The 25,574-nt window shown below is 36.5% G+C and overlaps 2 protein-coding genes and 1 long non-coding RNA gene across 5 annotated transcripts; all 3 read left to right on the top strand.

Annotated features, from left to right (window-relative positions):
• Positions 1-56: 56 nt before the first annotated feature.
• Positions 57-9,797, top strand: LOC106175092 (E3 ubiquitin-protein ligase RNF13). Of its 2 annotated transcripts, none has more exons than XM_086996975.1 (11): positions 57-223; positions 2,077-2,187; positions 2,564-2,647; positions 3,007-3,144; positions 3,648-3,738; positions 4,082-4,175; positions 4,479-4,587; positions 5,313-5,406; positions 6,089-6,172; positions 6,781-7,002; positions 7,362-9,797. In XM_086996975.1, exons 1-11 carry the CDS (start codon positions 206-208, stop codon positions 7,805-7,807), a joined length of 1,491 nt encoding a protein of 496 aa, XP_086853101.1. In that variant the 5' UTR covers positions 57-205; the 3' UTR covers positions 7,808-9,797. The 2 variants fall into 2 exon arrangements, with proteins under 2 accessions (XP_086853101.1, XP_086853102.1); XM_086996976.1 differs by lacking the exon at positions 57-223 and adding an exon at positions 233-471.
• A 619-nt stretch (positions 9,798-10,416) lies between these two features.
• LOC106163738 (eukaryotic initiation factor 4A-II) lies at positions 10,417-24,781 on the top strand. Of its 2 annotated transcripts, none has more exons than XM_013541411.2 (11): positions 10,417-10,573; positions 11,793-11,855; positions 12,654-12,762; positions 13,084-13,216; positions 13,636-13,775; positions 14,368-14,533; positions 14,704-14,813; positions 17,254-17,397; positions 22,602-22,739; positions 22,968-23,137; positions 23,417-24,781. In XM_013541411.2, exons 1-11 carry the CDS (start codon positions 10,497-10,499, stop codon positions 23,559-23,561), a joined length of 1,395 nt encoding a protein of 464 aa, XP_013396865.1. In that variant the 5' UTR covers positions 10,417-10,496; the 3' UTR covers positions 23,562-24,781. The 2 variants fall into 2 exon arrangements, with proteins under 2 accessions (XP_013396865.1, XP_086853103.1); XM_086996977.1 differs by lacking the exon at positions 10,417-10,573 and adding an exon at positions 11,621-11,643.
• On the top strand, positions 17,525-21,362 carry LOC147759473 (uncharacterized). Its single transcript, XR_015331325.1, has 2 exons — positions 17,525-19,975; positions 20,122-21,362. It is a non-coding gene; the product is annotated as an uncharacterized LOC147759473 (long non-coding RNA).
• Positions 24,782-25,574: the final 793 nt, after the last annotated feature.

Genomic DNA, 25,574 nt, shown 5'->3' with positions numbered 1-25,574 from the left:
GTATTTAATTGGGAATATATACATTTAAAACAAAATAGAATCCCAAGTGAATTGTATTTTGATTATCGGAGATTATGCTTAAAGCAACAATATTTTATTCAAATTAATCATATCTTAAAGAAGCCTACATAAGTGGTAAATATTCAGTACTATTTTCTAACGCATGTGGACAGAGGTGTGTGATTTTCAAGATACTCCGTGCTAGATGAGTTCAATGAAAAATGTAAGGCAGCTGTGACAAATAGCCAAGATACGGGTGTAAAAGAAATTCAACTAGTGTGAAGTTGTAGTTGTTATGCATATACCTGTCATTTGGTTTGTAATATAATAAAAGTTTTGTTAAAAAAGTAGCGCCATCTACAGTGAGATTTCACGTTAGTTGTGAACTTTGGAAAAGAAGACGGAATACACTGATATGAGTATAGAAAAATAAAGTAAATACAGGTGATTTCGCATTTTTGAAGTAGAAAGGTAAGTTGTAACAAGTAAAAGCTATGTATTTATTTTATTTTCTCCTCGATCGTAACAAAAAGCGTAAATCAAAGTACACAATTGATATTCGATGTGGGGGGGGGGGCAGCTGTTTCGCGTTTTGACTTTCTTAGTTTTGTTTACGCTAGTGCAAGAAGGGAATTGTTATTGTGTTTAAATAATTTTGGGTGTATATTTGCAACTTGATGTAGAGGCAGTTTTCAAGAAACAAAATATAAAGTAATAACAATAATTATAATAATTTGATAAATTAAAACCGAGAATGAAACAGTTGTATTTTCTATCGCCTCGCACAATGAAGCAAGTTCTGAAGTAAAAGTAAAACTAAATATGACCTAGAAATGATTTTATCTGCCCAGTAATGTAGTTTTTGCTCATTTCTTTAAACATACTCCCAAACCTCTTTCACGAGTGATTAAATTTTCAAAATTGCATAATGACTTTACAAATATGATAGTCACAAGAAGGTTTTATTTTGGAAAAGACAATATGACATGAACAAGAATTTAAAAAGTTGCCAAAATGATATTTTGAAATTTTACATCCTGGTTTTGATAATTATGTCTAAAATTGAAAAACATGCTGTTGAAAATCAGAACAATTCACTTTAAGCCTTGAAGGTTTTACCTGTTATTTCCCTTGCAAAAAGATACTTACTTTAACTTTTTTGAATCAGACTATATTTTACTAATAAATTGTGTTATGACGAACAATACAGGTTTTGTACTAAATCAAAATGGTGAAAAAACCATGTCTGTCAATGAAAAAAAAATTACTCTTTTCCATTCCTATTAGTGCATACATTTTAACTGTCTCTTTTTCATTAAAATGGAAATAATAATCAAAGATGCCCCTTTTTTAATTTATGTAGGAGTTATAAATCAACATTGCCCCTTTAATTTCAATCATTAAATCATTATCAAGAGGCACAATAGTGTCCATTTTTTATTGTTACATAAACTGAAATCATGCATGATATTCATGACCTATGTATATTAACCACAACTTCAATATACATATTGATAACAACAGTAGATAAGGTGACACTGGAGTGCCCTTACAAGTGGCACACAGAACAAATTATAGGCACAAGTAAATCTATCTAGTAATACTGATATAAAGGATATCTTAAAATAATTTTTAAAACATGTTTTTGTGTGTCCCAATTAGATCTGACCTGAAGCTGAGGTTTAAATTTATTATTGCCATGCACTATTAGTGTTGCAAAACCACAATATTCAGGGTCAGCTTAAAGATCTCTTATCTTCCTTCAAATAGGGTTATTATGTAGGACTGGAAGTTTGTTTGAAGTCAGTACTAGTAGGTATTAGGGGTTTTATAATAGTTGTTTTAAGGGAAAATATATGGTAAGGTTTAAGGTTTCTTTATATCTGAAACCAGTGAATCTTTGCATTCCATTGTAGCCAAAAAATGTTTAGCAATTATGTGACAAGTTTGAAAAAAGAAATGAAGAAAATAAAATTAACATCTTATTCTAGCATCCAAAATTGACGATGTCCTTTAAAAACAAAATTTAGTACTAGTAAAACCCCGCATTGTACTACAATTTACTTGACTACCCAGGTGTTGAGGATCAGAACTATGGGGAAGCATCCCAGCATGATTTACTTGTATGGTATTCTCAACTTGGTGTCCTTGTGTCAGAGCATATATGTAGAGGCCAACGTACATGTGGTAAGTTGAAATAGTAAGAATTTTGTAATTTTTTTCTTATTTTTGTAGACAATAATGTAATGTAAAGAAAACAGCCAACAACATGCAGATTAGGATTTCAAATAATTCTATGAAGTGTGAATTTCAAGATTTTGATATTAAAAAGGATCAACAGGTTCAGCATAAAGAAAGTCTTTAATGATACTAATAAAATGACAATAGTTGCTTTATTTAGCTTATATTAAATATATATTAGTTTTAGACTTTGAAAAGAAGTACATGTGAAGATTAGGTTTAAGAATTAAATACCAAAATTACTAATGTACACGTAAAATTTTTTTATTTAAAATTTAACCTCATATGACACCTGTGTTTAACCTGCCTGTTTTTCCTCTAGCTTGACCACCTCAATAAAACAGTGGAGGAATACTATGACATTCAACCTCACTTTGGACCAGGTATTTCTAACAGGGGCATCTGGGTGAGTAGAGACAAATTATGTTCATCTTTAAGTTAAAAACTAAGTTAAGTTACCAATAAGTTAATTTTTGAAACTGGGCTTTGGTAATTTTGCGATTTCAATACTAGTCCAGTATAGTTAGTGTATTTCTGTTCTAAATTTATTTTGTCTATGAAAATCTAAAAAGTGTAGATTGTTATGGTCTTTGTAAATAATATACATTATTATCAATATCATTATTATTATTATTATTATAAAATTATGTTATGACTTCATTTTTAGGAATATTTGATGTATATACACAACCCCATAATGCCTGTGCCCCAGTGGATTATTATTATTAATATTATTATTATTATTATGATGACTTCATTTTTTAGGGATATTTGATATATACACAGCCCCATAATGCCTGTGCCCCAGTGGATCCTCCTCCTTTCCAAACTACCAATGTATCTAAGTGGATAGCACTGATTGAGAGAAGCTATGGAAATGAAGCCTGCTCCTTCGTTACTAAGGTGAAGTATGTTATTGAAAGGGGTTTTATATGAGACATGGTATTGGTGCCAGTTGAATGTGGCCAAACTTTTTCAAGTTTGGTCACTGAAGCTGTTACAGTGTCCTAGCTATTACATTGGATAAAAGCTAAGTGGTTTTCTCCAAGTAAAGAAAAAAAAGGAATAAAAAGTAAAAAAAAAAGACAATGACATAAATGTAAGCAGAAGTCATTGATTGTGTATTGCCCATCTTACAGTGGTCATCATGCTTATGATAGAGTAACGCTGCTGTTTATCAATGGTTAATGCTATGATTTATATTACACAGGAGGTTTAAAAAGATTCTATGTTTGATTCTCTTTAAACACATCTTTTATGCTAAATTGCTCATACAACCAGTTACTAGTACAGCCAACTTACTGATACAACCAGCTCAATCATTAAAACAACCAGTAAAACTCACTTATACAACCAGCTAACTCACTATTACAGCCATTAACTCACTGATGCAACTGTACTTGTAGGTTCTTAATGCGCAGAAGGCTGGTTTCTCTGCTGCAATTGTTCACAATGTGGGTTCTGATGCCTTGATTCCAATGGGGGATGATGGCTTTGGTAAGTTTGAGGTCAATCTGGCACTAAGTGATGAATATGCAGGAGATATTAATTAAATATATATTTTTAGGGATATTATAACTTGAGACTTAAAATCGACCATATTGCATACTTGTATAATTTGAAGTTAAAAGTTGAATCATATTTTATTTTTAGATTCAAACCAGAACAAGAATTTTTTATAAAGTTTGTGTATTAGAGCAAAGTACAAGATGGGATTTATACCTACATTTGGGTTTTAAGCTCAAACTGGATATCTTTTAAGAATGGTGGTAAGGTATGTTTATTACAACAAATAGCCTCTGAACTGCTGCCTTTGAACTGTCACGTCAATATATTTCAGGTGACAAAATCATTATCCCATCTGTGTTTGTGTCTGAGAGTGACGGGACCCAGCTCAATACATTATACAGCTATTATGCTTCTCCCACTCACAAGTAAGTACTAGTGAAAACACATACAGTTGAAACTTGAGATAATAACATTATTTCAAACATGGCCGTTTCAAAAGAATGATAAGAATATGTATATACTTGATTTGCATCACTTAAATTTGAAATACTGAACTCAGAATTTTCTAGTTAGAAAATCGCAAAAATATCACACAAGCCCATTTTCCTAATAGATGTTCACTTATCATTACATTTAGAGAAAAAAGCAAGTAAGTTGCCATAAGAGTAAATGTTTTGCAAAAAATGTTATCAAATAACCAAGTTTAGATGACAAATTATTTGTTTCAGGTATTCCATTATGTTGGACCCTAGAGATTCAGAGTTTAACCCCAACTTGTATCTTGTGCCTTTTGCTGTAGTTGTAGGGGTGTGTTTTATACTCATGGTTGTGTTCATGGTAAGTGTGTTTTATACTCATGGTTGTTCTCATGGTAAGTGTGTTTTATACTCATGGTTGTTCTCATGGTAAGTGTGTTTTATACTCATGGTTGTGTTCATGGTAAGTGTGTTTTATACTCCTGGTTGTGCTCATGGTGAGAGTGTTATATATTCATGGTTGTATTCTTGGTAAGTGTTTTATAGTCATGGTTGTCTTCATGGTAAGTGTGTTTTATATTCATAGTTGCGTTCTTGGTTAGAGTGTTATATTCTCATGGTTGTTGTATTGGTATGTGCTTTATATATTTATGGTTGTGTTCATGATAAGTGCGTTATAGACTCATGGTTGTGTTCATGGTAAGTGCTTCATGCACTCATGGTTGCATTCATGGTATTGGTGTGTTTTATACTCATGATTGTGTTCATGGTGTGTGCTTTTTATACTCCTGGTTGTCTTCATGGTATATTTATTCTATTCTTGTGTCTAGAGTTCAATTTAGCAACAGCATTCCAATTTATGCCCATATGTCCAGTGGAACTATAAATTATACATCCAGGCTCTATTTAAGGTATCTTATTTTATGTGGAACTCTCAACTTAAATCCAATTGTTTGAATAAGGAGATGACTTGTGAATACCACACTATTGTTATGTTTCATGTTTCTTACCCATTAAGTGGCATGAGAAGGCCTCCTGTTGTTTCATAACAGATTGACATGATTTGGGTTTATGTTTTTCTTTCAGCTGGGAAGATGGATCAATGACATGAGGAAGAAGAGAAAGAATCGCTTGTCAAAGGCCAATTTAAAGAAACTGCCTGTTGAGAAGTTTAAGAAAGGTATGCAAGAGCAGATCTGTTTCGGGTGTTGTAAAATATCATTCCTATAGCATGGTGAATACTACTGTAACATCAATCTTTGAATTAAAAAGCAGAAAGCAAACTTGTTAAAGGAATAATAGCCCCCATACCATGATTATGTGTTAGAACCTAGCAAAGTAGACCACTACTCAGGGATGAGATTTTTCCGACTTTTGGTGGATTTCTGACTTTTTGGGAAGTAAAAAAAAATCATTGGCCTTGGCAGCCCCCTGAACCCCACCGCATATTTTTCAATTTTTTCAGTAAATGGCGGTCTCATCCCTGAGTACTCTTAAGTTCATGACTTCATGTAACAAGGGCCCTTACCCTGGACATCGTAGCGTCCACTTGATTCAGGCCCCTAGCCAGCAAATTCAAAAGGGGGGTTCTTTTTCTGAAAAAGTGGACCTTTTACAATGAAACCTATGTGTAGCTAGATCAAATTTTACCGAGAATGGGCCTTTTCCTGACAAAGAGGGTGGTTCTTTCTAACTCACCCACCGCTCCCCCCCCCCCCCCCCCCCCTTCCCTGGCTACGGGCCTGTGATTGCCAAATGTGGTCACTAAAAGTCAGCGGGTTGGTCAGTGGTTTTTGAAAAAAGTCACGTTTGGATTCTAAAAATATTGCCATTAGATATATATTCTGTGATGATTATTACAGGTGAGAGTCATTATGACACCTGTGCCATCTGCCTTGATGATTATGAGGATGGAGAGAAGCTGAGATTATTACCTTGTCAGCATGGTAAGATATTCTAGCACCTAGTGCTAACTGGCTCATTTGATTACAAGATTATATAAGATGTGACATTTTATACACTAGAATTCAATGACACTGTCACACCTAAAACACTGCCTTACTTAACACAGTGTCATGCCTAATACACTGTCACACCTAGCACAATGTTTAAACTAAAACTTTGTGGGCGTCCTCAGTTGTCATTATACATAACTGTATACACATACAGCACACTGTCTCACCTACTGGACTGTTGTAGCTGAGTCTTTGCTTTTTCAGCATGATAACAGAACATACGTATGAAACTTTTTCTATGCTTCTCAGATTTAAAAAAAAAATCCTGACACAGGCTAATGGGATACCCATGTTATTTTAGTACTCCATATCTTTTCAGGGGCCGTAGCAATAGTCCGAAGGTTCAATAGTCCGAAGGTTCATTGGTACGAATATTCACTATAGAACCTTTGGACCAATGAACCCTTGATTAAAAAATCGATGAAAATGTTACCACTTTTCGGACCAATGAACCTTCGGACTATCGAGACGCCCCCTCTTTTCATATACACCATATATTTTTTTCAATAAATTTTGACATTTTTAAACTCTACTTTCAGCCTACCACCAGCAGTGTGTGGATCCCTGGCTGACCAAGAACAAGAGGGTCTGCCCAGTCTGCAAAGCCAAGGTGTTCCCCAAGGAGAGGAGGAGAAGACGCAGCGCAGACAGCAGCGAGTCCAGCAGCGATGAGGAGGAGGGGAGTAACACCGTCTCCGAGTCAACCCCATTACTATCCACTGCCACTGGTGGGAGGGGAGGATCCACCTTTGAACACTCTGGTAAGCATACACATAATAGTGTCTTTACCAAAAATTATTTAGTCTACTGGCACTTCAGGAGATTGGAGTCTAAGAAGCTACAGGCCCAAAGCAGAAGCAGTGGGCATTAACTGCAAATTTTTAACAAACTTTGCTGGCATTTGGCATGGAGCTGGTGGTTAAAGTGTACCGGTAGGTAATGCATACCTGGATTCGCTGGAGCTTGTACATTTGACTGTCGGCAGTAAAAGTACATTTAACTTTTTTGTTCTCATGTTTATTGTAGTATTTTGTTACAGTATTCTGCATCATGTATGTAAGAATGTTTTTGTAATCAACACACGTTCCCTGATATGTGATGGCTGTGAAATTTTCCTCAGGTTTGCCTGCCTCCATGAGGGCTGAAGTCACTCTCATAAGTGACACACCCAGCAGTAGCCAGTCTCCGGAAACTAGCAGTGAATCTGAGGGCGATGAGATCCCATTCACTCCATTGGTGCATGCCAGTCACCCCCCTAAAAATGCAGCTCCATCTGGTGGCAGTCATGTGACAGGGTCATCTGGGGAGGTAGCTCCATCTGGTGGCAATCGTGTGGCAGGACAATCTCGTGAGGATGACCTAACAGGACCATTGGAGGCTGAAGCTGTGAACTTGGCTTATGAGGATGAGGAGGAGGAAAAGGAGAGGAAAGATGTGGAAGTACATATAGATGGTGCTAATGGTGGTACAGACACCGAAGTTGTGTTTTCTACGGAAAAACCAAAGGAAGAAGAGAACAAAGTTGAGGGCACTCGGGGCAATGGGAACAAAACAGATATTGTATGAGAAGTATCAGTGAAAATGAGTCAAATATGGTCAGTAGAGGTTTAAGTTTATTTTTGGTCCTGAAATGAGATCTGTCTGACCTAGTTATTTATCCCCATCATAACCTTTTATTGTCAACTTTAAAAAAAAAAAAACAGAGAAACTGTTGTAGATTGCATAAACAAGCACACTTCATCAGCACATTGTTTTAGAATTGCTTTTACTGAAAAATGTCTTTTTAATAAGTGTGATACTTGAGGATATATGATATAATTTTAAAATCTTTTGTGATTATATTTTAGGCTATTTCAGAACTATTTTGAGTAATTCTGACATAATTTATGGAAGAGTATTTTTAATAGTTACATGGCAAATGGATTTTAAGTGATTGTGTGATATTTAATTGATGAATATTTCTTTAATCATGCTGACATGAATAGACTACTTTAGTATTACTGTAGTATTGGGTCCCAGTCACATTGTGTAGTTCACTAATGGCTCCTCCTGGATTAGACAGTAAAATACTGAGGATGTCACCATTTAGCCTTATTGGTATTAGTTACCCACTCAGGTCGCAGTCACTGCAAACACAAAACACAGAACAAAAATGAAAAAACACCAAAGTTTTACTCCACAATTAGTCTCCCTCTACATATTTGCTTTGCTTTGGAGAATGTGAAATAAGTAAACCGTGCTTTACACAATCTACACACCAAAACTGCCATACTTTTATTAAATATGTCAGACTTTTTGCTGTCATCTTGTGTGGTTTCTCACTAGATATTCATTCTAAGGCATTTTATTTGTCAACTTACTGTTAAAATGTTGTTTAAAGGCAATCTATTTTAACTATAATACCCATTCACTTTTTTTTTTTTTTCGCCAATTAAATAAAAGCTCCATTTTGTGCAAAAGGTGATTTGATTTATAAAGAAAATATGGTAAGTCAGTATGACAAAGAACCTGCTTTTATTTATCAGTTACCGTTGATATAAAGAGGCTCCTTCCTTAAGATGCTTGATATAAATTGATTGTAGAATGCATTTGGTGGGGCATCAGACTTATTTTTCACATATATTCTGTCTCTTGCTTATGTACATATATTTCTCTTGTGAAGAATGCTGGATGGTGAAGATAAAGTACACATTAATGAAATTAAAAATGATAGCTTTTGTAATCATGAAATTATAACTCTGTCCAATGTTTAAGGATATTTTGTTTTTTAAAAATGTCTTGTATTTGAAGATAATATTGTCAAATTTTAAAAAATGAATATAGTTCATAAGTCAAATGTGAATTTTAAGTGCATTTTGTAAAATGGATGAAGGTGAAGTTTTCCCCCCTCTTAGTAGTCCTTAACATATATTTAGAACATATGTTGTCTTCACCATTGATATTCCATGCTTTTAATTACTTTATTGGTAGTAGTTGTGTATAAAAACAATTTCTGCTTCTTATGATGTCGTTAAATGAATTTTAGCCTACTTGTAGACTTTGTGTGGGGGATTTTAAAATACTCAGTTTTGATTTTACACTCTTGTAGTCCTGTGTTTCTTCTTTGCACTCTTCGTGTGCATTCAAAATAGTTCCAAATATGGATGGTTAATGTTTTCTTCAAAACTTGTACATGTTAATGGGTTTCGTAATTATGAACTGATCATGCAAAGAATTCAGAAAAAACAATGTCATGTACTCTCTTACATATTCTGTTTGAAGTTGTTCATGAATTTTAATGTACTTTTTCCATTTTTCCACATGATGTTTTGTTAAATATATTTGAAGGTCTCTTATCTGGAGTAATTTTAAATTGAAATAGGATTTTGTTGTTATAAAATGTGTCATATTCAACATGAAAAGAATTGTATGGCCTTCTGTGAACTATTCATTATTATTATTATTATGTGGTATAACTTACAGTTGTGTCATGTAAATTAGTTCAGTCATAGTTAAATATTTTAATTGTTAATTGTACCTACATTTATTACTAAATAAAATTAATTTTAATAAAAAAGGTGTAATGACTTGAATATGAAAGTGTATTGGTAAATAAGCATGTACATCCATTCAATAAAAAATGAAAAATTTAAAGTGGGAAATTTCTATCAATAACCAAGACTGTGACTGGCAATCAAATATGTGCATTTTTCTATAAATCTGAAACATTCTATTTGCACTGAAATCAGAAAGTGCACAAAAAAGGCTCATAAAAACGCTGGAAATGGATCTCGCTTGTAGGGGTTGAATAATAATATGAAATTATCTGAAAAGCATAGTTTCTTTTCATATAATCGTGACATTTAATAAAACTGCCTATCTACCCGTCGCAGTTAAACAGTAGAAGACTCAAAGATGGTCGCTAAAACAGCTGGTATAATGCACCATTATATGTAATACAGCGCTCCGCCCACCTCTGTCATTTCAATCAATGAGAGAGAGGTCAAACATGTGCTCAAAAATGACGTCAACGGAACTGACCTTTCGGAAGCATTTGTTATTTGCAAGGGGGATCCCCGAATCTTTTACCTCATTACCTTCAACAAAATAAATTCGCAGCATTAAAATTAAAATAATTCCCACTCTTTATGTAGTCAGTTAAAGTGACATACTTGAAAAGAGATGTTCTATGTAAAATAATGTTTTTCTGTCTTTTTTTTCAAATATTAATTTGCTTCCTCTAAGGAGCTACTTTTCGCAGTGTAGCTTCCGCCGTATGCGTTATGCGGCCCTAGTTCTGTCCTTTCTTCGCGGTATTCAGTACGTGAACATGTCATATTCAGATGAACGAAGGTGAGACTAAATTTTATCCCTTAATCATTAATTAATAGGCCCGATCCGAGTGTGATGGTTAGAACTTTCCCATTTCTGCAATATTAGTGACATAATGTCTACAGTTTCACATATTTTCCTCAGAAATACCAACTTTTTTCGTGCCGGTAAAAAGGGAAGAACGCACTCACCCTGTCGGCCATTTTTGGCACGTGTGATTCATTGGCTTAACATATGTGTGTGAGGACACGACATTAATATTCTTATCACCTTGATTTTATGAAAGATAGGATGATGGGTCAGTTATCCCCTTTGATTTAATATCAACACGATCATGGGTTATATTCATGACCCTTTCTGTTGACTGATCACGTCAGGGCAATTTTGGGGTTCGCGTTTCGTCCAACATATCTCATTTTCTGTTTCGACAGATACTTCAAACTTAAGATTCAAAGGTCGTTTTTTGATGGTGATTGAATGAACGCCTTTGAGTATCACACAACTTGGTGATAAAGGAAACGTGTTAAATTTCTCGGAAAAATACATTTTTGATTCGCTGAAATCTGAATAGGAATTATGAAGGTCTAGTTAACGTTCATTGTTTTAACTTATATAAATTTTTAATGTGATCTGTATATCGTGTTTGGATACAATAATGAATCAAAGTGAAGCAGGCATAGGAAATGTATGAGAAGTATGGCAGGGGTTAACAGTTGTTCCATGGATTATTTAGCACAAATAACTAGAGTACCCAGTTTCTAGGCCTTCTATGGCGGGGCTTTTAACACATTCAGACACAATAAGTATAAGCTCATTGTCTTATGGCATGAGTATATTATATACATTTGGACACTTTAATACCAGGTAAAAGATTTCACAACACAAGTGCCCAGTTTCGCAATCTTCTATTTTTAGTATATGACATATTTCGTAATGTCTCAATAACGATCATTTTGAATATAGTTACAGACTGGTAGTTGTAATTCATTACAAATCAAATGACATTGGAAGAGAAACAGCTAAAATTGAACAAGGTGTTTGTGTCATCTGGCCATGATTCGCCGCAAAAGGAAGCATGACCAGCACATATTGTAGGGGTTGCCTTTCAAAACACATTTTAAACAAAGCTGAGGTGTATTGAGCACACATTTTTTTAATATTGAACATGATTTATGATGTTATCGAGAAGTGTTCACCATTATCGACTCTTTTTCTCATCGTGACATTTTTTTCTTTGCAGGTCTCATGAGGACCGAGACCATTTTGAAGATCATCATCAGCACCATGAGCATTCAGTAAAAGGGTAAATAATGATAACAAAAGACCCCACATGGCTTGTCCTCTCATGAATCAAATTATCAGTTGTTGCCAACAGATATTATGGACAAGTTTTTTTTTTAATTTTATTTCACATTTCATTTTACGTATAATTTATATGAACCCTACAAAATTTAATATTTGCAAAACTTTTTGTTTTTAATGTCTGAGCTTTATGAAGTTTTTTTTCCTGAAAATGCTACATCAAATGGAGATGTAATAAGATTATGAAAGAAATTAGTTCTGAAAAAAAATATTATGTTACACATTATTAGTATATGCTCATCTCGAATGGTACAGATTTTCTTTCAATACATAATAATTTGCCAGTCACCTGACCATAAAGTGAGACAAATTTGCACCCACTGAAATGAAAAGCTGGGGTAGCGCTAACACTCGCCAATTTAGCCAAATGCTAAAACTAACTTAAATTGGCTAAACCAAAACTGGATTTGACTAATTTTAGTCAAATTAAAGTCATTTGGATAACAAATTGACAAAAATGTGGTGATTTGGCTAAGCGTAAAAATTGCTAGCACTACCCCAGAAAAGACATTTTCCACTCCCTGTCCATGAGGTCATACCTGTGCTGTTAAAGCATTTTTTTTAAGAGAGGCAAAGCAGTGTGATTGAAAAACTTACAAACATCTGAACATGCAGACATATTCTCTCTCTCTCTCTCTCTCTCTATCTCTCTCTCTCTCTCTCTCTATATATATATATATATAAACACCCCTTGTGTAATATAATGTTGTAAATCATGTCCCCTTTCTCTACGTTGCAGGTCAAGAGATAGAGATGATGGAGAGCAGCAGCAGATACAGGGTGGGGGGAATTACCCCAGTGGAGAGTCTGACGGCCCAGCTGGGATGGATGTAGATGGAGTTATCGAGGTAAGTATGATTGTAGGGAGATAGTGAGCAGTACTGTTTATGATGATTTTTGTAAAACACCAGGTGTCACATGACAAAGTGTACAAGGTAAAGTGTTTGTGTAAGTAGTTTCTGATTTAAGTCTATTAACATATCATTATGAAGAAGTAAACAGTTTGCACTTTCAAGAAGATGTTGTGACTGTGCACTTGGCAAGCTCTGTAGTTTCTCATTGGAACTGTACAGTCCTTCCTTATAGATGTGAAACCTAAGCCACAATTAGTGTGGTGTAAATGTACAGTGGAAAAACACATAAACATGTATGGACTTGCTTTGTTTCAGAGTAACTGGAATGAAGTGGTAGACAGTTTTGATGACATGCACTTAGTAGAACATCTACTAAGAGGAATTTATGCCTACGGGTTTGAGAAGCCATCTGCTATCCAGCAGAGAGCAATAATCCCTTGCTGTAAAGGTATGGAATTACCATCGGTGTAGTTACGACTACTGTTTACTACTATAGTTGTATTTACAGTATTAGATGCAATGAAAAATATTTTTGGCAATGAATCGATAAGTAAAAGATAATAGGGAAAAGAATAACGATGCTTAAAAAAATTGTGTGCGTGGTGTATTGAACATACATCTGTGATAAAACATTCTGCATTGTACTGGTAACACAACGGATAATGCTCAAACATCCTCACCTCCATGGTGAGGAAAAAAAAGCCCAGTGTTGAGATGAGGATTAAATACGCCTTCTGCTACAGGTTTCCAAACCTTTGTGACGCATCGAAGGTCAACTGACATCCCAAACTGTTCTTATTGCTGGCACTGCTGCTGTGCTCCCTCTGTTATCGAATTCTCATTTTCCTGTCGTACTCCCGTTTCCAGGCCGTGATGTTATAGCCCAGGCTCAGTCTGGTACGGGAAAGACTGCTACCTTTGCCATAGCCATCCTGCAGCAGATTGATGTGAAGAGACCAGAGTGCCAGGCCCTTGTGTTAGCACCCACCAGAGAACTGGCCCAACAGGTAAGAGACAGGTGTGACATTTGGTAAGCCCCCCCCCCTCCCCCTTTAGGAGTCCAAAATCAGTTTTGGGGCTAAAATTGTAGCTTGTTAAGATTAAGCCAACCAAGCTACATTTCACTAAGAATCTTAGCAAAAGTTTTATTGATTTATTTTTTTGATTATTATTTAAATTTTTTTATACTTTTTTGCAGTCTTTTAAGTAACCTTTTGAGAATTTTTTTTTTAAGGTGATAGGTCAATTCATCATGTCTGTTGTCGACTACTTGATTTGAATATAGAAGCCTAGGCATAGCCCTAGAACTTTATCTAGATCATTTATCTTTTTAAAAAAACCTTCCCAAAAGCACCCTAAGGTCTCTCACCATGGACCCATGTGGTCGTCACGGGAAGGAGAGGAACCACCACAGCCCGTGGGTGAGGTGCTGGCAGTTCTTGTTGTCATAGCCTCAATCGGATGTGGGACACTTCTTTCTAATCAATTCTTTTTCACTGTCCCTTTTCTCCTGTGTATTTTGATAGGAAGGGGAGGAGTGGAGAGAGAGAAATAAAAAAAAACATAAAAACCAAAACCATATATGCTCTCCTGTTTCAGATCCAGAAAGTAGTAATTGCACTTGGAGATTACTTAAATGCAGAGTGCCATGCATGCATCGGTGGCACAAATGTGCGAGAGGACATGGGCAGGCTAAGTCAGGGTGTACACGTGGTCGTAGGGACCCCAGGACGTGTGTACGACATGATCCAGAGACGGGCGTTAGGTGAGTAGAATTATTCTCTAAATTTATTTTGAAGAAATCTCAGGTAGATTATGCTTCAGCCTGAATGCAGGATACACATTTCATTTACCTGCAGAAATTATTTTCGACATTTTATCAATTGGGTTCAAACTTATATAATAGTTCAAACTTATCTTCTGTTTTTCTTGCAGACCCTCGCTGTATTAAATTGTTTGTGTTGGATGAGGCAGACGAGATGTTGTCCAGAGGATTCAAAGATCAGATTTATGATGTATTTCAGTATATGCCAAAGGAGACTCAGGTACTGATTTTAATACTGTATATATCTATACAGTAGATTTGTATTTAATTAGTACCACCAGCGTGTACGCTGGCGGTACTCATGGTTTTAGTCCCGACCCATCTCGTCCGGCTCCGCCGGCTCCGCGTACTGGCGCCGGATACAAGTCACCGTTACCGCTTCTCCTCCTAGACCGCAAGGACCCCTGTCCCCATCTCTTGGATTTAGGTCACATATAACCTCAACTTGAACCCCCAGGTTTTTTTGTCTCAGTCGGTACATTGACCTGGGCGTGACGCTCCTTGAAATGCACCCTTGTCAAAATTTTTGAAAATTCAATGCCAATTATCTACCCTACGGAAGGAATTATGGGAAAATTTTCTACAGACGGCTTTCCAAAAGTCATATGTGTAGATTTCAAATATGCCCTTGGATTTGACCTTTGACCTTTATTTCAAGGTCAAACGGGCCAAAATTTTCAAAAAAATGAAATTTTTTATGAAAAAAAATATTATTTGCACTGTTATTCAGACACTACACAGACTTAACCAATAATTATATTGGAAAGTGTTACCCTTTGGGTCATCTTTCATCTCTGTGAATTTGGGGTCAATCGGTGCATTTTCACAGGAGTAGCGGCCATAAAATACCGAAAATGAAAACTGTCTCTAATTCGGGAACCGTCAATGCTAGCGACCCGTTCTTTTTTGCATTTTGTAGAGCATGTAAAGCCCAACACTGAGAGTGGTCTCCGTTTTTTTGTATTTCATACGGTTTTCGTGTTATGCTGTATTAAAAAGTACTTTGTGGTGGCACATTTTTGTAACTCAGAATTGTAACATTTAGTCCCTTATATCTCCAAAACTGGCAGAGATAGGTCAATAGTTATTATTTAAGTTGAATAGGAAGTCATTTACTTGCAATCTAGATGTGAGCTTGAAATTGACCTTTGACCTACTTTTCACCATGAACTGAACTTTGCAAATTTTTGTTCCCTTTTATCTCCAAAACTGGCAGAGATAGGTCAATAGTTACTATTGAACTTGAATAGGAAGTCACATACTGGCAATTTAACAGTGACCTTAAAATTGACCTTTGACCTACTTTTCACCATGAATTGAACTTTGCCAATTTTTGTTCCCTTTAATCTCCAAAACTGGCAGAGATAGGTCCATAGTCACTATTAAACTTGAATAGGAAGTCACATACTGGCAATTAATCAGTGACCTTAAAATTGACCTTTGACCTACTTTTCACCATGAATTGAACTTTGCCAATTTTTGTTCCCTTTAATCTCCAAAACTGGCAGAGATAGGTCCATAGTTACTATTGAACTTAAATAGGAAGTCATGAACTGGCAATTTACTGTGACCTTTAAATTGACCTTTGACCTTCCTTTTACTATGAACTGAACTTAGCAAATTTTCGTTCACCTTTATCTTCAAAACTGACAGATAGGTCCATAGTTACTATTGAACTTGAATAGGAAGTAATACACTAGCAATCTGTGACCTTGAAATTGACCTTTGACCTACTTTTTATGATGAACTGCTTTTTGCATGTTTTCTGGCCTTTAAATCTGCAAAATTGGCAAAGAAATGTCCATGGTTGCTATTGAACTTGAATAGAAATTCATATACTATGATATTGAAATTGACCTTTGACCTACTTTTTCACCATGAACTGAGCTTTGCATATTTTCTTGCCTCTCATATCTTTAAATCTAGCAGAGATGTGCCCATTGTTTCCCCTAGGTTTTCTCTTTTGTCAGCATATATGCACCATTGACAACACATTTCAAGGAAAACCAATAGGCCTTTTGTCTAGAGAATACAGTAGTGAGCAAGGGTAGGAAAATGCAAGTCAATTTGAAAATCTGCTTGATTGTATCATTTTTAGTTATATTTTTTGCATATTTTGAGAACTCTTGTTGATTGCATCTTATAGAGCTTGTCAAACACCAGACTGGTGATGGTGTCCCTTTTAGGAGGGGGGGGGTCCATACGAATGCGCTTACTCCAGCTGGTGGTACAATATCTGGAGGCGGTATCGCCTCTCTGATCCTCTAGTTAGGTTGGTTGATAATGACTAAATGAATTTTTGAAAATTGTCCAGTCTTCAACATGAAGACTGGTCCTACACCAAATGCCAGTAAAATTGGTTTAATATCTTAACTTTTGGTCACTGTTTCTGCTTTGGGACAATAAATATTTAGAGCCTGGTCAACTGAAGGGTCAGAACAGTGGGTTCTAAGTGTTTTCCTAAAGGGCTACTAGGCTAAAAATGTGATTTATGTAATGACAACACAAACTAAATGATTGTCTTGTTCCACGCGATCTTTTGGGTGAACTTTTCTGCTTGATCTCATGTCCGTAATTGTGTTTAGAAGAAAAAAAAAGAGACGCAAATGGAGCAAATGAGTAAATTTATGAAAATTTTACCAATTGGTCTCATCTTTCAGGTGATCCTGTTGTCTGCCACCATGCCAGAGGACGTGCTGGAGGTGACGAAGCGCTTCATGCGCGAACCCATCCGTATCCTGGTGAAGAAGGAGGAACTGACGCTGGAGGGTATCCAACAGTTCTACATTGCTGTGGAGAGAGAGGTGTGGGGAAAATGAGTTTTTTCTGTTTTTTTAGCACAGTATATTGAAACTGTTTTATGACACCCACCCCCACCCCCCAACACCACCAAAAATATATTAAAAAGTCTTGTGTTAACTGATATTTTCTTTTTATGTACAGACACAGATGTGTCTGTACATATTGCCATCACCTGCGTCTGTCGTCGCCGTCGTCGCCGATGCCGATGCCGTGCACTTTCCTTGTAAACACGATAAGTGGAACACAGTTTTATTTTTTGCTTTTATATTTACAGAGCTGATGAATATTCATAAAACGCAGGTCAAGTTCGAAAATCAGCATGATCGGGCCATTATAGTAGAAGTTATGCTGTTTTTTCACTTTTCAGCATATATACAACCCTGTAAACACATTTTAAGGAAAACCGTTAGGCCTGTTGTCATGAAACTCACAGGAGTGGTCAATCTTACTAAAACGCAGGTTGAGTTCGAAAATCAGCATAATCAGGCCATTATTGTACCACCAGCGTTAGCGCTGGCGGTACACATGGTTTCGGTCTCGTCCGGATCGTTCCGCCGGCTCCGCCGGCTCCGCCGGCTCCGCCGGACGGCTACCGTTACCGCTTCTCCTCCTAGACGGTAAGGCCCCCCATACCCATCTCATGGATTTAGGTCACCTATAATCTCAACTCGTTCCACGTAAAATTTGGGCTTTGTCGGTATTGGGGTCTGGGTGTGGCACTCATTGCAATGCACCCTTGTCCAAAAATGGCAAAATTAAATGCTAATTATCTACCCTACGGAAGGAGTTACGGGAAAAATTTCTACAGACGGCTTTCCAAAAGTCATATGTGTAGATTTCAAATATACCCTCGGATTTGACCTTTGACCTTTACTTCAAGGTCAAATGGGCCAAAATTTTCAAAAAAATGAAATTTTTTACGAAAAAAAAATTTTTTGCCCTGTTATTCAGACACCACACAGACTTAACCAATAATATTATTGGAAAGTGTTACCCTTCAGGTCATCTTTCATCTCCGTGAATTTGGGGTCAATCGGTGCATTTTCACAGGAGTAGCGGCCATAAGATACCGAAACTGAAAACTGTCTCTAATTCGGGAACCGTTAATGCTAGAGACCCATTCTTTTTTGCATTTTGTAGAGCATGTAAAGCCCAACACTGGAGGTGGTCTCGGTTTTTTTGTATTCCATACGGTTTTCGAGTTACGCTGTATCAAAAAGTACATATTGGTGGTGAAAGGAAAATGTACGGAAGCCCACTGGTGCCATATGTAGAAAAAAAAATTATCTCGAAATTTCGAGATACTATTTTGAAATTTGAACAAAAAAATTTACCACCAGCGTTAGCGCTGGCGGTACACATGGTTTCGGTCCCGTCCGGTCCGTTCCGCCGGCTCCGCCGCCATGTTACCGTTACCGCTTCTCCTCCTAGACGGTAAGGGCCCCCGTACCCATCTCATGGATTTAGGTCACCTATAATCTCAACTCGTTCCACGTAAAATTTGGGCTTTGTCGGTATTGGGGTCTGGGTGTGGCACTCATTGCAATGCACCCTTGTCTAAAAATGGCAAAATTAAATGCTAATTATCTACCCTACAGAAGGAGTTACGGGAAAAATTTCTATAGACGGCTTTCCAAAAGTCATATGTGTAGATTTCAAATATACCCTCGGATTTGACCTTTGACCTTTACTTCAAGGTCAAATGGGTCAAAATTTTCAAAAAAATGAAATTTTTTACGAAAAAAAATTTTTTTGCCCTGTTATTCAGACGCCACACAGACTTAACCAATAATATTATTGGAAAGTGTTACCCTTCAGGTCATCTTTCATCTCCGTGAATTTGGGGTCAATCGGTGCATTTTCACAGGAGTAGCGGCCATAAGATACCGAAACTGAAAACTGTCTCTAATTCGGGAACCGTTAATGCTAGAGACCCATTCTTTTTTGCATTTTGTAGAGCATGTAAAGCCCAACACTGGAGGTGGTCTCGGTTTTTTTGTATTCCATACGGTTTTCGAGTTACGCTGTATCAGAAAGTACATATCGGTGGTGAAAGGAAAATGTACGGAAGCCGACTGGTGCCATATGTAGAAAAAAAATTATCTCGAAATTTCGAGATAGCATTTTGAAATTTGAACAAAAAAAATTTTTATCTCGAAATTTCGAGATAGCATTTTGATATTTGAGCAAAAAAATTTATCTCGAAATTTCGAGATAGTATTTTGAAATTTGAACAAAAAAAATGCTATCTCAAAATTTCGAGATAATTTTTTTTTTCAACATATGGCACCAGTCGGCTTCCATAAAAATGTGCAGTACGGTAATGGATAATAAATTTTGAACTCCGGAAAAATAAAACATAATGCTTGGCAAAGCAGACAACTTGTGGTCAAAAATGACATTATTTTATCAAATTTAAACTTCTGCAACTTCAGAGAACCTCCCATTTCAAGAACTTTGACCAAAATGACCTTTTCTTTATTTTAATTAAAATTTTTCTGTAGGAAATTTATGGCACATTATGGTAACTCCAAAATTATAACATTTAGTCCCTTATATCTCCAAAACTGGCAGAGATAGGTCCATAGTTACTATTGAAGTTGAATGGGAAGTCATATACTGGCAATCTAAATGTGACCTTAAAATTGACCTTTGACCTACTTTTCACCATGAACTGAACTTTGCAAATTTTGCTTCCCTTTTATCTCCAAAACTGGCAGAGATAGGTCCATAGTTACTATTGAAGTTGAATAGGAAGTCATATACTGGCAATCTTACTGTGACCTTGAAATTGACCTTTGACCTACTTATCACCATGAACTGAACTTTGCAAATTTTGCTTCCCTTTTATCTCCAAAACTGGCAGAGATAGGTCCATAGTTACTATTGAACTTGAATAGGAAGTCATATACTGGCAATTTTACTGTGACCTTGAAATTGACCTTTGACCTACTTTTCACCTTGAACTGAACTTTGCAAAATTTGCTTCCCTTTTATCTCCAAAACTGGCAGAGATAGGTCCATAGTTACTATTGAACTTGCATAGGAAGTCATATACTGGCAATTTTACTGTGACCTTGAAATTGACCTTTGACCTTCTTTTCACCATGAACTGAACTTTGCAAATTTTGCTTCCCTTTTATCTCCAAAACTGGCAGAGATAGGTCCATAGTTACTATTGAAGTTGAATAGGAAGTCATATACTGGCAATCTAAATGTGACCTTGAAATTGACCTTTGACCTACTTTTCACCATGAACTGAACTTTGCAAATTTTGCTTCCCTTTTATCTCCAAAACTGGCAGAGATAGGTCCATAGTTACTATTGAAGTTGAATAGGAAGTCATATACTGGCAATCTTACTGTGACCTTGAAATTGACCTTTGACCTACTTTTCACCATGAACTGAACTTTGCAAATTTTGCTTCCCTTTTATCTCCAAAACTGGCAGAGATAGGTCCATAGTTACTATTGAAGTTGGATAGGAAGTCATATACTGGCAATTTACTGTGACCTTGAAATTGACCTTTGACCTACCTTACAATGAACTTAACTTTGATTGCACCATTTTTAGTTATATATATTTTTTGCATATTTTGAAAATTCTTGTTGATTGCATTTTTACAGCTTGTCAAGCACAAGACTGGTGGCTGCACCCCTTATTTTGTGTATGTGGGGGTCTATACGAATGCGCTTGCTCCAGCTGGTGGTACAATATTCGGAGGCGGTATCGCCTCTCTGATCCTCTAGTTTTAGAAGTTATGCTGTTTTTTCACATTTCCTCAGATTCAGTTCTTAGGCATGTTAATAGCCTTATTATTTAACTAATTAGATACATAAAAGTGTTTGTTTGAAATTTCCTGCATCTTTACAACATTGTTAGTTGATTATTTAAAAATGTTGGCAAACTTGTTATCGTGTATTGTGTAATAAAGTGTCAAAAATGGAAATAAACTCATATCATTGCAGTTTGTCATATTCAATCATTCAGTATGTTCAGAATCTCAGAATGGAGGAAATTGGACATTTAACACTGCTCTATTGATATTTTTCCCACCTCATCAATTTTCTTAGTTGATCATTTAAAATGGCAGTAAACTGTTTATTTTGTTTTATGTTAAAAAAAGTGTTAAAAATGGAAATAAACCCATGTCAGAACAGTGCTGTCTTGTTTACATGTTGGCATTTTCAAGGTGTGACTTTGAAGTTCCATTGGCCTGAAGACCTTTGCTGGTCATGTTTTCTGAATGTCCATGTTACTAATATTTTATTATTAAAAATTGATGGTCATTATGCTGTTAAAAATTATGTAATATTGCATCAAAATTTGAAAAAAACATATTTTGGGCACTGCTCCCATGATGACCATTCCAGAAAAACCATGTCACTTACTGTTCTTAAACTTACAGGAAAGAAACCTGGGACTAAAATACAGCTTCAGTAGGCAATGCAATCTGTTTGGTAATTCTTACTGCCAGTTAAACAGTTTTTTTGTGAAACTTTAATTTTTCACATATTGGCATTTTCAAGGTGTGACTTTGAAGTTCCACGGGCTTGAATACCCATGCTAGTCACATTTTCTGAAAATACATGATACGTATATTTAATTATTAAAAATTGACGGTCATTATGCTGTTAACCATTATGTAATATTGCATCAGAATAGAAGAAAACACAATTTTGGGTGCTGCTGCCATGATGACCATTATGGGAAAACCATGTTACTGATGATTGCCAAACTTTCAAAAAAGAAATACAGGACTAAAAATGCAGCCTGAGTTGGAAAAACAGTCTAATTGGCTTCTTTTTCTGGAAGTTATACATTTTCAAAGTGCGAACTTGAACTCCCATGGGCCTGAAGCCTTATGCTTGTTACACAGTTTACTTACATTGGTATTACCTGTTGAGTATAATTAAAATTTGATGTTGAATTTGCAGTTTAACATAATGTACTTTTGCATCAGAATTGACAGTAGCCTATTTTGTGCATAGTTATTTCCTGCTTTTTGTCTGTACATTTGACAGCTTTGCTGCCTTGTTTAATGATTTTGTATAAAATGTAAAAAAAACTAAAATCATATATTGATCACTGATGGTGACTTTCAGGCTTTAATCTGGTTGTTAAAGTTGCTTCACCCTGTTGTTATTCCCAACGGTTAAAATCAGCTTGGCTAAATGTAATGTAATGGTCATCTTGTCGTTTCCAGGAATGGAAGCTGGACACGCTGTGTGATTTGTATGAGACGTTGACCATCACTCAGGCTGTGATCTTCTGCAATACAAGGAGGAAAGTAGATTGGCTCACGGAGAAAATGCACAGCAGAGATTTCACCGTGTCTGCTATGGTATGTAAAAAAAAAAGCTCTCTGGTCTTGTGAAAATCTGTTTAATTAGAAAGATTTTTTTATGGAAAGGATTTCTTTCATTATGTAACTCTATAATTTTAAGCAATAAAAGTGCATTGAAAGAAGTTTCATGAGTATGTGAAATGAGTCTCTATTTTTCATATGTTATTATTTTTTTTCATCTGTTATAATTTTCATTTATTTATTATTATTATTATTATTTTCCAGCACGGTGACATGGATCAGAAAGAGCGTGATGTGATCATGCGCGAGTTCCGCACAGGCTCCAGTCGCGTGCTCATCACCACCGACTTGTTAGCACGTGGTATCGACGTGCAGCAGGTGTCCCTTGTGATTAACTATGATCTGCCCACAAACAGGGAGAACTACATCCACAGGTATTATGAGGCCTTTTCTTCCTTAAGTTTACAATTGTACTTTTTAACTTGTTCAGTTTTTATGTCAGGTATTTGACTCACAAAGCCTGATTTTCCACCAGTCAGATATTGAGTTTGGTTTTGATTTAGTAAGTACCATAATTTTTTTTTTTGCCCAAATGAAGTGTAATTTTAAAACCAAATTTAAACCCTCTTTTAATTGACGCATTAAGATTTCACTTATAACCTTTCTTAGTTTAAGACATCGAACTAAAATCTATGTATTTTTTTCGTCCAAAGGATCGGACGTGGAGGCCGATTCGGTAGGAAAGGAGCTGCCATCAACTTCGTCACCAATGATGACGTGCGCTGCCTGCGAGATATTGAGCAATTCTACGGCACAAAAATCGATGAGATGCCGATGAATATAGCCGATCTGATTTAGCCCAGCCAGTTATAGCGATTATGACACTAGCCCGAGGTTAGTGTCTCTCTCTCTTTCTCAGTGTGACGACGGCGACTACATTGTGGATTCTACGCGGCATATATATTTTCCAGGCGAGATATCAGATGTATACACGGATTCTGCGACTGGATGATTCTAGCGATATTTATTTGTCCACACACACATTGACGTTGTTATACTTAAAGAAAAAAAGCAAAGCGAATAAGAGAGACATATTTGTGAAGAGAGGAGGAGGGAGGGCTGTGTGCCCTTGACCTTGTAAAGTAGGTCACCCAAGAGGTGCCGAACTTGACATTTGAAATCTAATTGTATTCTATATGTAACTGTACAAATTATAGGTACTGTTTGCTAAGCATACGCTTCTTTGTTTTATTTGGCGCCATTTGTGAGCGAGGTGAAAACGCGTATGTTGTACATGCATAAAATTGTAGAGACTGTTCTCAAGCAATCAACGCCAGTTTACTGCATTGGAGATTGAATTTAGTGTTGGTGTATTTTGTACCATATAGATATTTTTGTCCAGTCCTCAATTTATTGTTATTATTTATCTTAAATTTAGTCTATTGGATGTAAAGCTACGTCAGAGCGCGATCTCTGCCCTAGAGCCGGGCTTCGTGCCCACCCCCAGTTAACAGGGGGTCCTTGTTGTAAAGGCTGCCAGTTTGTAGTGATATAATAGCTTTCAATGATAATGCTGCAGCACAAGCTGTGTAAGTTAATTGATGTTCGTAAGATTGGTTTTGGGGAGGAATGGAGAACGTTTTCACCCGACTGCTTTATGGATGTTAGCTTAGAGTCACCTCCGCAAAACTGCAACGGAATAGAAAAATGTGGAACTCCGGTTCGTCCTTTCTTGCGTCAGGAGGAGGAGAGGGTTAATGTGCCCTCTTTTGAAGACTCCCAGACAAAGCCAGTATGCCTGCTGCAAAGAAAAGACGAATTTAATGACAAAAATGACGGAAAGAAGAACCAAAACTCAACGGTGCACGCTTGGCAGGATACAGTTCCGGGTTATGTCATGTTAGCACAGGGTAGGAAATCCGTGCATGTCAGTGCCATGTGCGCGAGTCTGCGCGCGAACACGTGCTTACCGCGTGTGCAGGACGGCAGGCTTGTTGCGGATAGAGCGTCTATCTTTTGTGAGGAGAACATCTTGTTAACAAACTATAGATATATTAAATTTTTCATATATTTCAAAAGTGATGTGTTGGTATAGTTACTACTGCTGATAAGAAACAAGTCGGGCGGGGGGATTCCTGAAGGATGTTAAGTACAGTTTGCGGCAAACCGCCGTTTTTAAAATAATTCTTGCATTTTTAAAATGGTGGAAAGCAAAGTAACGCGTTTTTGCAAGTCCCAATCTTTACAAAAACTGGAGTGTATGTGGATTCAAATTCTATTGGCAAAGCTGTTTTACGTTATCAGTTTTAAATAAGCGTGATATCTGCCCATTTAAACGAAGAAATTGTAGAATCGCGTACTGGTTTTTGGCCTTACGATAAGTTGGCGCGCCTTTCATTTTATGTCTTCAGGAGATGACCTACCAGTGAATAGTTCTTTGCTGTATGTTTTAAAACGAGCCGTTTCCCGTCTCTGACACTAAGCAAATGACGCTGTCGAACGCTTTGTTTTGAGCCTTAATAGGCTGCGTTCACATGAAAAATCTAAATTCTAAAAACCTGAAAATCCATTGGCGGTATCTAATGATCACGGTCTGTGCCCCGAATACCCCGCGGCGTAATTAACTAGCAGCGCGAGCGAGGCGTTTCCAAAGCTGTAATTAAACGGGTATTGTGGTCCGAATTCGGGATCAGCTACCCATTAGCTGCCTGATTTCAACATGAAATTCACAAAAATACAGAAAAAAAAGAGTTGACAGCATATAATCTTGTGTGAAGAGGAAAGGTTGCAAGTACAGTCATCTTAAACTTTAAGAACAATCTATGTAAAATGCAAATAATGTAGGAATATTCCCAGGCGTCGATTTTGAAG

This window comes from Lingula anatina, chromosome 10 (assembly GCF_051362555.1).
Source record: "Lingula anatina isolate TDL-2025a chromosome 10, LinAna3.0, whole genome shotgun sequence".
Classification (NCBI taxonomy): domain Eukaryota; kingdom Metazoa; phylum Brachiopoda; class Lingulata; order Lingulida; family Lingulidae; genus Lingula; species Lingula anatina.
The sequence above is the reverse complement of the archived record's forward strand: the minus strand, read 5'-3'. Positions and strand labels throughout refer to the sequence as shown.

What these genes read in the sequence shown, in the direction of transcription:
- LOC106175092 (XM_086996975.1), top strand. An exon ending in TTTCTAACAGGGGCATCTGG is followed by an intron (nt 2,648 to 3,006) that starts GTGAGTAGAGAC and finishes TTCATTTTTTAG; the next exon opens with GGATATTTGATATATACACA. An exon ending in CCTGCTCCTTCGTTACTAAG is followed by an intron (nt 3,145 to 3,647) that starts GTGAAGTATGTT and finishes CTGTACTTGTAG; the next exon opens with GTTCTTAATGCGCAGAAGGC.
- LOC106163738 (XM_013541411.2), top strand. Translation starts at nt 10,497, where the DNA reads ATGCGTTATGCGGCCCTAGTTCTGTCCTTTCTTCGCGGTATTCAGTAC. An exon ending in TCATATTCAGATGAACGAAG is followed by an intron (nt 10,574 to 11,792) that starts GTGAGACTAAAT and finishes TTTTCTTTGCAG; the next exon opens with GTCTCATGAGGACCGAGACC. An exon ending in ATGTAGATGGAGTTATCGAG is followed by an intron (nt 12,763 to 13,083) that starts GTAAGTATGATT and finishes GCTTTGTTTCAG; the next exon opens with AGTAACTGGAATGAAGTGGT.